The 15,948-nt window shown below is 36.2% G+C and overlaps 1 protein-coding gene and 1 non-coding gene across 2 annotated transcripts; one reads left to right on the plus strand and one right to left on the minus strand.

The window, feature by feature from the left end:
- The first annotated feature begins 11,809 nt into the window (after positions 1 to 11,809).
- LOC145130529 (uncharacterized) lies at positions 11,810 to 14,290 on the plus strand. The gene is made up of 3 exons (XM_079065311.1): positions 11,810 to 12,759; positions 12,865 to 13,603; positions 13,688 to 14,290. The coding sequence occupies exons 1-3, from the start codon at positions 11,810 to 11,812 to the stop codon at positions 14,288 to 14,290; spliced, it is 2,292 nt and encodes a 763-aa protein (XP_078921437.1).
- LOC145135097 (small nucleolar RNA R71) lies at positions 11,981 to 12,087 on the minus strand. Its single transcript, XR_013719576.1, has one exon. It is a non-coding gene; the product is annotated as a small nucleolar RNA R71 (small nucleolar RNA).
- Positions 14,291 to 15,948: the final 1,658 nt, after the last annotated feature.

The following is a 15,948-nucleotide window of genomic DNA, read 5'->3' on the forward strand; positions in this document are numbered from 1 at the left end:
CTAGTGATGATGAGATCTGTAGGATCGTTGCTGCTGAGGTGGTCACAACGATGAGGGAGGCAATCCAAGAGATGTTTGGGTCTGTTAAGACCATGTTGATTGAGCTGTTCGATGAGTGCTAAATCGTCGTCACTGAGGCTACTACTGCTGCTGCCACTGCAGCCGTTCCTGTTGCGAGACCACATGGTAGTGATTCGATACAGTACCGGGAATTCAACAACACGAAGCCCCCTGAGTTCATTGGGGTCAAGGACCCAATTGCTACTATGATATGGATTTCTGATGTCGATGGATGTTTTTATACAAGTTCATGCCCGAAGGATCTAAAGGTTTGATTTATGTTGAACCTTCTTCACTTCGTATCGTACGTCTGGTGGAAGTTTGTGACTCGGGGTTATTCTCCTGTGAAGCGGACCGCATTGAATTAGGAGTAGTTTTATGAGATGTTTCGCGCTTAGTATGTTCCATTGATGGAGAGAGAGAGAGAGAGAGAGAGAGAACGGTTGGCTCAGGAGTACTTATCGCTCAGGCAGACGATAAATTCAGTGAACGAGATTACCAAGATGTTCCATGATATATCCATATCTTCCTAGAGTACGTTTCCTCGGAGCAGGTGCAGATGACTTAATACATGAGTATGCTCAAGAAGGATATTAGAGAATTCTTGAAGAAATCCCAATACCATACATTTGCTGAGCTGCAGTCCAATGACAGGAAGAGGGAGATTGAGCTGGAGACGAATGTGAGAATGGGTGAGATGGACACGCAGAGGAAAGAGAAGAGGCATGTTTCAGAGCAGTCGCAGTCAGCGACTAAGCGATTCAAACTCGCCGATTCTAGATCGGGAGGTTAGAGAATTCGCACTTGCAACAAGTGTGATAAGGATCACGAGGGTCCCTTTCAGACAGGTACAATGTGCTACATGTGTGGAAAGTATGGGCATTTTGCGAAGGATTATCCGAAAGGTTTCTGTGTCTGCTTCTTCTGCAACCATATGGGTCATGTGAAGGCTGATGGCCCATTTCTTGCCTCGAGATTAGTGTAGACTCCAAATCCTGCGACCTTGCTCATCACTGACGGTCATCAGGAGAGGGATAAGGCCCCGAAGGCCAGAGGTCGAGCCTTCAACTTGAATGCAGAAGAGGCCATGGCAGCGCCTGACGTCGCTACTGGTTTGTATTCATTTATATTTTTGTCAAGTTATTTTTGTTGGGTTTTGGTATACTACAACATCCTATGGTGCACATACAACCCTAAAAGCTTTGGATCTATGTTTTCTCTAATTATGATGAGTATTAAGCAATCTAACACTCCTATGGTGTACATGCAACCCTAAAACCTTGGATCTATGTTTTCTCTATTATACATGCATATATTCAATATTCCAAGGTTTCATCCTAACTAGCATATTATGGAGCAACTATACTACAAGAGTCTAGTTAGATGACATACCTTTTGATGGAGCTTGAAGTCTTGATCCTTTAAGAGCTTAGCCCCAATAGTGTGGAAGCCTCAAATGGAATCACAAATCACCAAATCAACTTGGAAAGCTTGAGAGAATAGTATATACTTGTCCAAATCGGCTATGCCCTCTTTTTTCACACACTAGTGCACATTTCAAATGCCAAGGACCTCTTTATATAGTATGGTGGATTAGGGTTACATCCATGTAAACCCTAATACCCATGACCTTTCATTTCCATAGGATCCATGAGGTAAAAAAAACTCCATGGACTATCCATGCAAGCTTAGCCCAGCCTAAATGAACTTGGACCATTATATATATATATATATATATATATATATATATGTGTGTGTGTGTATATATATATATATATATATATATATATATATATATATATATATAAGAGTCCATATTTAATTAGTCTCTTTTTGATCACTAAATTAATTCCAAATTAATTCTTGATCAATACTAATTAAATAATATGATTTATATTAATATATTATAACTTATAATATATTAATAAACCATAGACATACTATTCTCAAAAGACTATCCATAGAAATTGTTCCGGTGAAGTGCAACCCAAATGGACCATGCCGGGTCGGGTCAAGTACATACCAATAATAGTTATGGGCTTAGACATCTAATCCAACAGTCTCCCACTTGGATAAATCTAAAACAATTATTCAAGTATGACTCTAAGATCCCGACCAGCAATCGAGCTCTTAAAGTCGCTGCCGAACTCTAACCTAGTCAAATGACGTGTCCATTAGATAAGGGATCATATATTCCTTCATTCTAGATATCATATGGACTGAGACATGGATTATAATCATTCTCTCTGTCCATTTGTTGTTTCCCGATTTCCGATTTATGACGACTGACTAATTGAACAAATCAAATCAGTCCAGGCTTGGCCAAGCACTTAGGGGTGTCATCACTAAATCATCGAGGGGCCCACATATATCGCTTTTATCCCTCCAAGGGTAAAAGGAATGGATAAACTTGGACTCATATGCTTGTACTAACTACTTGTTGAATCATACACAAAGGCACATTTTATAACATCAAGTTACTGATGCGTTTTCGTACAATCAATGTACAACCAACTCATAGTCAACAACTCATATCTCTAGGTTTGAAGAATATAAGATATTATAGTCTCATGATCACTCGTGATAAAATCCATGAAGTGATTCAAATGAGCGTGAGTTTAATCCAATACTCAAATCTCATTCCTGTTGGGTTTTGAGCATTCTAACACTCCTAAGTGTACATACAACCCTAAATACCTTGGATCTATGTTTTCTCTATTATACATGCAAATATGAATATCCAAGGTATTATACTAACTAGCATACCAAAACTTTGATTCATATGAAATATAACAAGTTAGAATACATACCTCTTTGATGTAGAATGACTTCATGAAGATTGAGTGCCTAGTGCCCCAAGTGTGACACCTCAAATGGTTCACACAACACCAAATACACTTGGAATAACTTGAGAGAACATCCACACTTCATGAAAATCGGCTAGCCCTTATTATCATTCTAGTGGCCGATTTTGTCAACAATAAGATGCTTATATAGTTAGTGACAATTAGGGTAAACCCTAATTGTCATGGCTTTCCATTTCCTTGGATCCATGGGTTCAAACATACCATGGAGCATCTTATGGGTTTTAGCCCAACTTGACAATCCATGGAGCATTAGCCTACTATACAAGTATGGGTGATTTACACAATCAACCCATATATTTAATTAGTCTTCTTTTGATCACTTAATTAATTCTAGATTAATTCTTGATCAATACTAATTAAATAATCTTATTAATATATTATAACTTATAATATATTAACAAACCTTAAGTGTTATTTCTCTCATTTTAGTCTATCCAAATGCATGATGCCATGCAACCCAAATGGACCATGCCGGGTCGGGTCAAGTCTTACCAATTATAGTTATGGACTTAGACATTAATCCAACAGTCTCCCACTTGGATAAGTATAAAACTATTATTGCGTATGACTTCAAGAACCGATTGGCAATCGTAGCTCTCAAAAGCTTCCGTCGAACTCTGACCTTGCCGATGATCTCTGACCTTTGTCAATGACTTGTCCATTAGATCAGTGATCATATATTCCTCCATTCTAGATATCATATGGACTGAGACATGGATTGTAAATCATTCTCTCTGTCCATTTGTTGTTTCCCAATTTCCGATTCATGATGACTGACTGATTGAACAAATCAAATCAGTCCTGGCTTGGCCAAGCACTCACATGTGTCATCACTAAATCATCGAGGGGCCCACAGATATCGCTTTTATCCCGAAGGTAAAAGGAATGGATAAACTTCGACTCATATGGCTTGTTCTACTACTTGTTGAATCATACACAAAGGCACGTTTTATAACATCGAGTTACCAATGCGGTTTCGTGCAATCAATGTATAACCAACTCATAGTAACAACTCATATCTCTAGGTTTTAAGAATATAAGATATTATCGTCTCATGATCACTCGTGATAAAATCCATGAAGTGATGCAAATGAGCGTGGGTTGAATCCAATACTCAAAACTTATGAGCACTCATGAGTGTTGTAGCACCGCTTTGTCCAACATCTTAGACCTCTACAAGCCAACCCATGACAGTCTTGATTCATATCTACTTCCAACATATGACCGACTGTGGATGGTTTGAATAACTTAGTCATTCAAGAAGAATAACCTAGTTTATTCTGGAAGTCAAAACATGCAAAATGAAACACAAGAATAATTGAATCTAATATGGTATCAAAACCTATGAATATAAATAAGACACTTTTATTTATCACCATACTGATTACTCATTATTCATTGTTTCGATTTTATCAACTTTATACTTGAATTAAAAAACACTAGTTGTCCCATGCTGCAAGCAAGTACACTATGTTTTTCAAAACAATAGCTTTGCCATACACCAAGTATGCACTCTATGTTTGTCTATGATCATTACTTTGTGAAATAAACCAATTGAACATAATTTCAATGATTCTAATTTCACACTCCCAAATCCTTATCGAAAAATGTGAGAATTTCAAATTCCTATCATTTATCGAAATCTGTTAGATTTTAAACTTGAATGCACTACCCTCTTGCAATGAATGTGTACAAAGTCACAAAGACTTGTCAACAATCATTACATGGTATTCAAATGAAGATCTACTCCATGGAAACAAAGTCTCAAATTCAAGGTACAAGGCTTTGAACATGCTTCTTGCATTAAGTTTTTTTTCCTAATCTTACACAGATTGCTTCCATCTATGGAGACAACTCCATATTCCCATTTTGACTATCATTCCTGAACAAGAGTTGCCTCTTTTCAGAATATGTCAATATGGTCCTTCCAAAAATTAACACTATACTTCCAACTGTCCCTGAGCAACCAATCTTTGGTAAACCTCAGATTGTCCTCGACAATTGCTTAATCATTTTAGTCATATCCAATTCTAGACCTTTTCCCTTCTTAATGCCCCATGCATTTGGAAAATTTAGAAAGGACAAATATTATAGCACATGCAATCGATCCTGTACCCAAAGCAAACGGGACACAATTCATGATGTCTCACATAAAGACATGATTCTAGACCAGTCTTTTGCTACAATATTTTTATTTGCCATGTTTTCAAAGTTTAACTATGAAGAGGGATGTCGTAATCATAATCGAATTTTGAGAACGCTATATATAGAATTTCCTTAAGTTGAACCAATCCAACATTAAATTCATATATATATTCTTGACTAAAGATGATTAAGTTCTCAATCTAAGCCTTTAGAACTGAAATGAAGTATATCCTCTCCCTTAATTATAGTAAAACAACTTTTTTAACCCCTGCAACTTCACGAATTGAAACTTTTGTTTTCTATAATTAACATTGCTAACTTGCAATACTTATCATAATTATCATGCTCCCACTAACATGATGATCATTAGCATAGCACTTATGCTCCCACTAGCTTTGACATGTACTCAGAAATCAGCTGAACTTCTAGAAATCAATACTTTATTGACTTTCTTACCAAAGTTCAGACTTCTGTGATGAGATTGCCTTGATAAGACTTTATCAAAAACATACACCTTTCCTTAGATAGCATACATGTGCGTCTAAACAATTTTAGAACTATGAAAAGGGATGTCGTAATCATAGTCTCAATTGTTTAGACCTTTTGCCATCTGCTTCAAATCTACTTGGTGGAAGTGTTTCCTCACCATCATTTTCATGAATCGGAGAGAAACCTTATGACCCTTAGATTTTATGGTGTATGTGTTCTTATCCATGTGAATCGTCAAAACCATAGTCACAAGACAAGGATAATGACAAATCCAAACACATATGGACTGAACTCAATCTTAATTTCTTACCACCTAGCAGCTCAAGGGCCTGCCATTGCTTCCAAGTTGTTATGCAACCAACTGAGAACTCTAAGAATTCATATGCAAAGCCAACTTTAACTGGAATGGGCACAGAAATAGAAATATGTCAACACGATAGGTTATAAACCTCACGTCGTGTTCTAGTGTTAAACTACAGGTTTTTATTCTTGATTAGACCTTGAAGCTTTCAGAATCTCTAAGACTCCCACTGTCCTCTTGACATATAAGACTATCTTGCCAAATATTCAAGAGATAGTGCAGCTTCTTTATCAAGACAAACACTTCACACACTTGGCCTAAGTTGGTCTTTGTTTAACCCAAACATCACAACTTACCAATTTCAAATGTACAAGAGTAGGACACTTTTACTCTTACATTTGACAAGTGTTTTAAACCTTTCTTTAAGATATGTCACTCAAGTTACAATCTTGGAGTATGACTCTAAGAATTGTTTTGGAACGAGGTATGACTCATCTTCTTGATTTAACCATTTCAACAATTCATGACTCCTCTTCTTAGTCATAGGAATGCACTAAGATGACCTTTAGAGGACTAATTGTGATATGATTTCTAAATCATTAAGATGATCACAAACAAGATACTAAAGTACTCTCCCATCTTTTCAGATTTGAGAAACTTTTATCTTTCTGCCTAATTTGATTCTTCTCATTCATTCTGCCATACATCGAGACTTTTCCAATGCTTCAGAATTATACTTAAACTTATAAGTATAACCATATTTACTTAGCTTTAGTAAATCATGACGAATATTCTTATCGATCTTTGTGGTGGACTTGACCAGTGCACAAGAATGTGTACTCGATCCCTTTAGTCCTTTACTTGACTCACACATCCATGTGAACAAGTAATTAGTCTTAATTTTCCAATGCTTGAAAGTTCTCATTCATCATACTATTCAACTTGCATGATTCCAAGTTTCTATCCGACTGAAGCCTTGGGAATGAGAATCTTTCCTTATTTGGTAAATTATGACACTAACACAAACGAAAGAATCAAGTCCATTTTTTTTCTTTTTTTGTTTTTCAAATATTGCTATCAATGGAATCATATAAACAACCATTTTTCACAAATGCCACTTGTAAGGATATTTAAAATAAATATAAAATTAAAACCTTTTATTTTATTTCAAAACTTTGTGGAAAAAACTTATCCTTACAGTGCAAATGCATATGAAAAACTTGTTGTTATCTATTCCCAAGCAATATATCATAACTCCTAAGTAATAGCTTCAAAAATTATGATCACCAAACCATGCGATCGAAATCCATCTTCGTGATCAGAATCAGCATGTACTTCCTTTAAGTTTCTTCACTTTTCTTTGATTCTTAAAACATCAACATGTGACCCAGTCACATCATCTAATGAGAATCTCATAATAGAAACTTAACAGAGTTAGATAATGGGCTCTACCTGATGTAGAGTCAAACTTATTGACTTTAACATCCTTAGGTAAATTTGGCAGCTTTGTAATCAACGCCCCTTCCTTTGGCAAAATAAACATATGGACCCTTTGGTAATGGGACTATCTCAGACTTAGCCTTTCTCTTTACCATTTGGTCAACCGGGTTGACTATGGCCAATCCTTTTTCATTGGGAAGAGAATGTTTTTTCTGGATTTCCAGTGTCACCATTGTCACTGTCCATAAAGTTTTGGGAAGTTGATCTTCTAATCTAATTTGCTTTACTATCATTCCAAATCATTGCTGATTTAGCAGCACCAAGCAAATAGATAAGATCTTTAAGGGTCATCTCATAGTCTGTTTCATAGGAGTCCCAAAGGAACTCACTATGTGACTTAGAAAGTGATTGAACATCCAACTTTCTCAAGACTTTGACACCCAACTCTCCCGGCTTGTCAATATGTGACTTCATCTCCAAGATGTGATCACACATAGACCTTTCTTGCCATTAGGGCTTGAGTGACCTTGAACTTGTGGGTTAGGAAGAATAATTGGAGGAGGTGGAGGAAGTGCAGTTCCAAGAGATTTGGGAAGATCATATATGTCTGAACTAGACATCTTTTGGGAGATATTCAAGATAGTTGATTTAAAATCCTTAATATAACACCCAATATGAAATATTAAGGCTAGGACCCAACACAATACTTTTATAACTTAGAAGAGGGATGCCGTAATCCAAGCTATAAAATATTTGAAGGTAGGCGAATGACGATTCACCAATTTCCACCATGAAAACGAAATAATTTAATTAGGTTTTACTTGGATTTGAAACTCCTAGATCTTTTGAGATTCATTGAACTTTTCAATGGCATGTTTCAATCTCGAGTGTGCCCTTCAGGTTTTGTGACTGGGATGCCGAGGATCACAAAACAAGGTGTGAAGTAACCATGCAAATTACTTGGTACCCTTAATACTTACCCCTCAATCGATGTGCCGGTTAACCACACGAGCTCCAGCGATACTATGATAAATATTAAGTTACCCTTTGCCTACCTTGTTAAATCAAGCTAGTGTGCCGGTTAACCACACTCACTCCACTAACCGACTTAAGCAAAGTGCAAAGTGTAATTTCATGGATTAGCACCTTATTCACATTTTCCTAAGTAACTAAGATTGGGAATTTATAAGTGTTTAGTTACTTAGTATTTATCATTAATACTTTTAATGAAGGGAGAATTATAGTCCTTGTCCTACCTGTTCGGCTAACGACCCTCCATCAGTCAAGGAAGCGGTGGGTGAGAGTGGACACCCATTAAGCTGCCATTTTATAGGCAACAACCTTATACCCCCCTTATAGACCGGCTTCGTGAATGAGGCCTACTAATCGTAAGACTGACTTGCTCTTATACATATATATATTATTAACTTATAATATTATAAAGTATAAGGGTTGAATTTTAACTTTTAAAATTCTAAGGGCTTAACTTGGAATTAAAGTATTCATGAGAGAAACTTTACAAATTCCAAAATTTGAGGGCAAGTTTTGAAAAATATTCAAAACCATTTAATTCCATAACTTATGTGTTTAAAGTAGTTTTAATTAAAACTCTTCAAGTTCCATAACTTGAGGACAAGTTATGGAAGACTTTAAACTATTAAAGAATGTAACTCTTCTTCATTTGTAACTTATGGAACTAATTAAGGTTACACATTTTTATTATTTAATGAAGTGACTCTTGAACCTCCATAACTTGAGGACAAGTTATGGAGTCATAAAACCATTTAATGAGGACAAGACTCTTCATTTTGTAACCATTGCTAACTTTTATGAGTTTTAAGAAACTTTAATGTGACTTTTCATGTAACTTGAGGACAAGTTACACAAACACATTTTAGAATCCACTCTTAGATTAAAATGGATCAAAGAAATATAATCAATAAACCTTTTCTATTAATCTAAGCAACTCATATGAACAAGATAATTGGAATCAAACATTTTCATGTAATTAGCATAACACTTAAACTAATACAAAACATGAATCTATTGACAATTATCTTTGAAATTGGATTAGCATGAACATTACCACATCAAAAACAAGTTTATAAGTTCAAAAACAACTTATGGTAATGTTCCTAGTCCATTTCCATCCAAAAAACTCGAAGATATGCTGTCAGGGGGTCCAACTCGTCGAGTGCATTGTTAGATGCCGTTTTATGCATCTTATAGGGTAGTTTTCATTAGCATTTAGGATCATATTTTGTACATTTGCATGTCATTTGTTTAAACAATGTTCAGCTCATGTCTTTCGTTAGAATTCCCGTACTGCTCATGTTTTTATGTCAATTTCAGATAGTTCGACTGGAGCAGTGCTTTGGGAGCAGTTGGATGCGCGTTTGGAGCTTAAAATGGAGCTTGGGACTTATGAAGGATTATGAGGAATGTTTGGAAGATGCTTTGGTCAAGAAACATTCGATTGAATTGATCACACGAAGATAGAATATGCAATCGAAAGTTAAAGGATGTTAGTGGCAGCTTTGACCCCCTGTCAGTATTTTGACCATATCTTGAGAACCGTAACTCCGATTGACGCGATTCAAAATGATCTGAAAAGTAGATGAAATTTCGGACGTCATAAGTACAACCTGCGATCACAGGTTGTCTCCTTGCGATCGCAGGTGACCCTTTTTGAGATCGCAGGTTTGGTCGCAGGTTGCCTTCGAGGTTCTTTTGTGCCCAAAATTCATCCGGGAGTGAAAACTCAATATCTGCGATCGCAGGTTGTGTACATGCGATCGCAGGTTGTGTACATGCGATCGCAGGTTGGCCAAAAAGTGTCAAAATAGCATCCTACTTCATTAAAAAGGCACCAGACGCGTTTATTTCAAAACCTGCAATCGTAGGTTGTGTACATGCGATCGCAGGTGCGCCGTTTTTGCTGTTGGACGTATAAATAGATCCTAATAGCATTCCTGTAACCTAAGTTGGCGATTCCAGAGGTACCAAACGACGAAAATACGATTTTGGAGGCGTTTCTTCTCCGATTTCAACGATTTCTGAAGATCTGAAGACTGTGGATCATCTCCTACGTTTAGTTTAGTAAGATTTAGTAGTTTAATGTTTCTTTTTATTGTTTTAGATCAGATTTTAGCCATGTCTGGCTAAACCCTAGTTTTCAGTTCTGCAAAGATAAGTACTTTTCATGTGATTGATCATTAGATCTAGTTTTTGATTTGTGTTTCTATCTAGATTCTTCAGTTTTGTTCTTAATGAATGTTTGATTTTGATTCTTGTTAGTCTGATCACCTAGCTAGGGTTTTATCATTCCGGTTAATCAGTTAATAGAATCCGTAATTGTTCTAATTAATTGGTAATAAGTAACAAGTAATAAATCGGTTCCGTGTTTGGGATTTGACTTTATTATAAACTGTAAAAATCATACCTTTACGCTTCCGAGCTTGTGAGAAGTATTGGGTATTGTTGGGAATTTTACAAAGAACTTCATGCAACTTTTCTGATCTTAATTAAGAGCTTGTTTGATTAGACAGTAAAGAGTTAGGGTTAATTGAAGAGCTTGTTTTGGTTAACTAAATAAGGTAAAAGAGAAATTACTAGAGCTTGTTAGTTTTTCTCAGTACCAGCTTAGATAGAACGCATCTCAAATAATCAGATCTGGATCAGTTGCATGATTAGGAAAGTCACAGCAGAGCTGAAATCATTTTTTTTATTGATTTTCGTTTACTTTATTATCACTGCATTTCTACTTATTAGTTTTAATCAAACCCCCCCCCCCCTTTTATATTCTATTTCTTGACTAGATGTGTCTGATGCAAAAAGGCATTGACTTTTAGGCTGTGTCCCTGAGGATTCGACCCTGCTTCCCTGTGCTATATTTTTAGTGCAACCAGCAGTGATAAATTTATTTGTTTAATACGTGCGCGACAGCGTGTTAACAAATTGGCGCCGTTTCCGGGGACACGGTGCTTCCTAATAGTTTTATGCCAAGGATTTTTCGTTCAGGTACACCTTTAGTTATTGATCCAGAAATAGAGCGAACTGCAAGGAGACTGAAAAAAAAAAGGCAGCAAGAAAGAAACAATCAGCTGGTCTTTTTAGTTCATCATCCTCCATACCCCCAGAAACCTCCACACCACTAGGCACACCCTTGTGGAACGAATCAGATCCGTTTTTTCCAAAAGTACCCCCATCTTCTCCTCAAAACAGCCCATATAAAACTTACTCCCCACCCTCTTTCGTTCAAACTGAAACCACAGATTCTTCAGAATCCGAATCTGAAGACTTAACTATGAGTGGAGACGAAGCAGAAAAGACCCTTAGAGAGTGGGCCACTCAAGAGGTCAACCAACAACCCCTTTGCATTACATTTCCAGAAGCCTAGAACTTCGAACTCAAATCTGGGCTGATTCATCTTCTTCCCACATTCCGCGGATTAGAAAACGAAGACCCACATAAATTCCTCAAGGAATTTCATGTGGTTTGTTCAGGAATGAAGCCTCATGCTGTCACAGAAGACCAGATAAAGTTAAGGGCATTCCCCTTTTCGCTTCAAGATTCTGCAAGGGAATGGTTATATGAACTCCCATCTGGTTCCATAACCACTTGGACAGAGCTCGCGAAGCTGTTCTTAGAGAAATATTTTCCAGAAACGCGAGTCTCCAGTCTCAGAAGAGAGATCCTTGTTATCAAACAAGGAAAAAGAGAAGCTTTACATACCTACTGGGAGAGATTCAAGATGTTGTTGGTCTGTTGCCCCCAACATGGAATTAGTGATTACCAACTCTATAACTGTTTCTGTGAAGGTCTGACACCCATGGAAAGACGCCTTATAAATGCTTCCAGTGGTGGTTCTTTGGGTGATATGACACTAACTGAAATTAGAGAGTTGATCGAAAAGCTGGCAATCGAGTCTAAACACTCTGGAAATAAAGACGAGTGGTATCCAGATCAACCAAGGGGTGTCAAGGAAGTCAGCAATGTTCATCTGGAAGCTCAGATATCTAAATTGACAAAAGCTGTTCTGCTCTTGACTAAAGAAAAAGCAGCTGCAAAGAAACAATGTGGGATTTGCTTGAAGACTGATCACCCTACAGATTTGTGCCCAATATTGCAAGAGGATACAGTTGCAGTCAAAGCTGTCGGGGGCTACCCACAGAATTTTCAGAATAATTATCAGCAGAAACAACAATTTCAGCCTCCACCTGGATTTCAGCAACAACGAAATTTTCAGCAGCCGGGTTTTCAGCAAAATTTCCAGAATCAGCAGAATTCTCATTTTCAGCCCAACTTCCAGAATTCGAATTACCAGAATCAGAACACACAACAGCAACCCAATAGTTCCAGCATGGCCTTAGAAGATATAGTGAAGAGTCTTGCCACGAGCACCCAAGCATTCCAGACAGAAACCAGAGCTAGTATCAAGAATCTGGAGCAGCAGGTGTCTCAACTTGCCACTTCTGTGGGTCGTCTGGAATCTCAAGGAAAGTTACCGGGCCACACCGAAAACAATCTGAAGCATAATGTTAGTGTTATTTCCTTGAGAAGTGGGAAAACATACGAAGGCCTAAGTGCATCTGAACCAGAAAACGAATCTGAAGAAGAATTTGAAGAAGTTCTGGTAGAAGAAGGAGATATCGAAGAAACAGAAAAAGGAGCTGAAACAGAAGAGTATGAAGAAGTGTTAGTTGAAGAATTCGCTGAAAAAGATAAAGAAAAAGAAACTTCAGCACTACCCAAGCCAATTCTGAAAGAATATAAGCCACTACCGCCCTTCCCATCGCGACTGAGGAGCATGAAGCACGAAAGAGATGATGAAGATATTATGGAAATTCTTCGCAAGGTTGAGGTAAATATCCCACTTTTAGATATTATCCAACATATCCCTCGCTATGCTAAATTTCTGAAAAATTTATGTATTTCAAAGAAAAAAATGAAATTTAATGAGATTGTAAAAGCTGGTGAAAATATCTCTTCTATTTTGCAAAAAGGTTTGCCTCCAAAGTGTAGGGATCCGGGGATTTTCTCAGTTCCTTGTAAATTGGGGAACCTTAGTTTTCCAAAAGCCATGCTTGATCTAGGAGCTTCGGTTAATGTCCTTCCCTATTCTGTTTTTGAAAAATTAAAAATAGGAAATTTACAAAAGACCGGGATAATTATCCAATTGGCCGACCACTCGACAGTACACCCAAAAGGTGTACTAGAGGATGTTCTTGTCCAAGTGGATAATTTGATTTTTCCCGCTGATTTTTATATATTGGACATGGGAAACTTGGACACTTCAGATGTGAACTCTATTATTTTGGGAAGGCCTTTTATGAAAACTGCAAAAACAAAAATTGATGTTTTTAATGGCACAATTTCAATGGAGTTTGATGAGGAAGTGGTTAAATTTCAAATTAATAAAGATGATTTTCCTTCTGAAAATATTTCTGTCAATTATACGGGTACCAGCAGTCCTTTTTCTGAGGGCTGCTGTGAGTTTTCTAATGTCTCTGTGCAAGAAAATTTTTTAAACAGGAATTCATCTGATAATATATCCAAGGAGCTGGCAGAAGATAAGCTTGGGGAGGTGGAAGAGGTTGAGCTGGAATCTGTTAAGAAAAATTCAGATAAAATTTTGAAAAGAAAAAAACTTTTGGAAAAAGAAGAGGAGTTGGATTCTGAGGGAGAATCAGATGAAAATCTAAAAACGAAAATGTTATTGGACAAAGAAAAGGTGGGAGATGTGATTTTAGATACGAATATGAAAAGAAGAAAGTTTAAAGAATCTGAAGAGAAGATTTTTGGGAAGAAAAAGAAGATTAGAAAGAGAAAGAAGTCTAATCAACTAAAAGACTTATCTGATAACTATTTGGAGTCTTTCCCGTTTGCTGAACAAGTTCCAGATCCACCCATATTGCTATATTTGAAGGGATCTGGAGTCACAAGGAAAAGAGTTGAGCTTCAGAGAAGTCCCAACCACACCAGTTAGTTAATTTGGTTGGGCAAAGTCGAGCCAACGACTTTAAAAAAGGGCGGCTTTCTGGGAGGCAACCCGATGAGTATTTTTTTTTAGTTTTTATGCTATCAATAAAGAGATGGTCACAGTCCCAAGCAAGCTTGGGGAAATCAGAGGATCGACAGAGTTGCTAAAATTCAAATTTTTCGTCAACATTCATCGTTAAAATCAGAATTTCTGCAATCTATTAGGTACATTCATTCCTAGCTGCATATTTTTGCTTTTATATTCTTTATTGAGCTGTTCATTCCTCTCTAAGCATTGATGACAATGCATCATTTTAAGCTTGGGGAGGGGGTTAGTGTAAAATTTTGCATTTTTGTTTAAAATTTTAATTTTTCAGTTTTTTTTAGTTAAATTTAGTTTTTCTTTTTGCATTTTATTTTCTGCATTGCATTTGCACATAAAAATTCGAAAATCCAAAAAATATTATATTTTCCTTTTTATTTTTCTGCATTAAAAAAACAAAGAAAACCCAAAAATATTTTATTTCTAGTTATTTTTATTTTTATTTTCTGCATATAAAAATTTTAAAAAAATCATTAAAAAATAAAAATTTTATATTTTACATGAGATGAGGATTCTTTTTACATTCGATAGCTCTGTTAAGATGAAGTGTGATAGTTACCGAAAATAATGGTCTCATTACAATCAATTTTAAGAATTATCTTTTCAAGTGCTTTAAATGTTTTCAATATGAACCAACATAAGAGTCGGATAATTTTTACAATGGAAGTGTGGGATGAAAAAACGAACAGTGTTTTGAAAATAATTTCCTTGAATGCCTTAAAAAAAACCTAGATTGGATAACCTTTATCATTCCTTGAAGTACTGAACCCTATAGTTTTTGCGCCTTTTGAGGTTGGGAGGGAACTTTTGTTATACCCACAAAATAGTTATCATTTTTGAAGTACTTAAGATATGGTGGGTCTCAAAGTAAATTCGCGCCCGATCTATATATATGTTAGAAATGGTATATTAAGAAACTTGAAGAAATCTGCAATTCAAAGTCAAATCCAAGTCAAGTTCAAGTCAAAATCAAGAAGCAAGCAAGTTAAATCTAAAGAGTTGATCAAGACAAAGAAGATGTGTGGTATAATGAGATTGATCCCTCGATAGTGGAATCATAGGGGTAAGCTTGGATTTTCTGTCCATAATGGAGCTTACCGCGTTTACTGGACGAGTTCGGAAAAAAAGGAGGGGTTGGACAAGCTAAGTTTTTATAAACGAATTTTCGTGAAATTATTTTTAAAAATACACTGTTTTCACAAATTTAATTCGACGTAAAAATTATTTTCTCAAGCTTGGTTTGACTTATTTAATATGAAATACGAATCGTTAATATAAAGTATTGAGACTGTTATCTAGGTAGTGATTTCATTGGAGCTTCCTCGTGAAATCTGATCATGTGAACAAAAAAAAAGAGTGAAGTGTTTTGATAAAGTTTAAATTTTAGTTTCCTTAATCTTCTTTTAGTTTTTATTTTAAGTTTCTTTTTAGATTGTCTACATCTATCCATTTGTTTATAATGCTTTATCTTTTTCTTACTTGAGGGCAAGTAAGGTTTAAGTTTGGGGAGATTTGTTAGATGTCGTTTTATGCATCTTATAGGGTAGTTTTCATTAGCATTT

Source organism: Lactuca virosa, chromosome 8, assembly GCF_052849685.1.
Source record: "Lactuca virosa cultivar CGN04683 chromosome 8, Lactuca_virosa_CGN04683_v6, whole genome shotgun sequence".
NCBI classification, from domain to species: domain Eukaryota; kingdom Viridiplantae; phylum Streptophyta; class Magnoliopsida; order Asterales; family Asteraceae; genus Lactuca; species Lactuca virosa.

Bases quoted from the DNA above. Each gene is read 5' to 3' on its own strand.
- LOC145130529 (XM_079065311.1), top strand. From the start codon at position 11,810: ATGAAGCCTCATGCTGTCACAGAAGACCAGATAAAGTTAAGGGCATTC. The intron at 12,760-12,864 runs GTCTCAACTTGC...TTCCTTGAGAAG, and splicing joins AAGAATCTGGAGCAGCAGGT to TGGGAAAACATACGAAGGCC. The intron at 13,604-13,687 runs GTGAACTCTATT...ATTTCAATGGAG, and splicing joins GAAACTTGGACACTTCAGAT to TTTGATGAGGAAGTGGTTAA.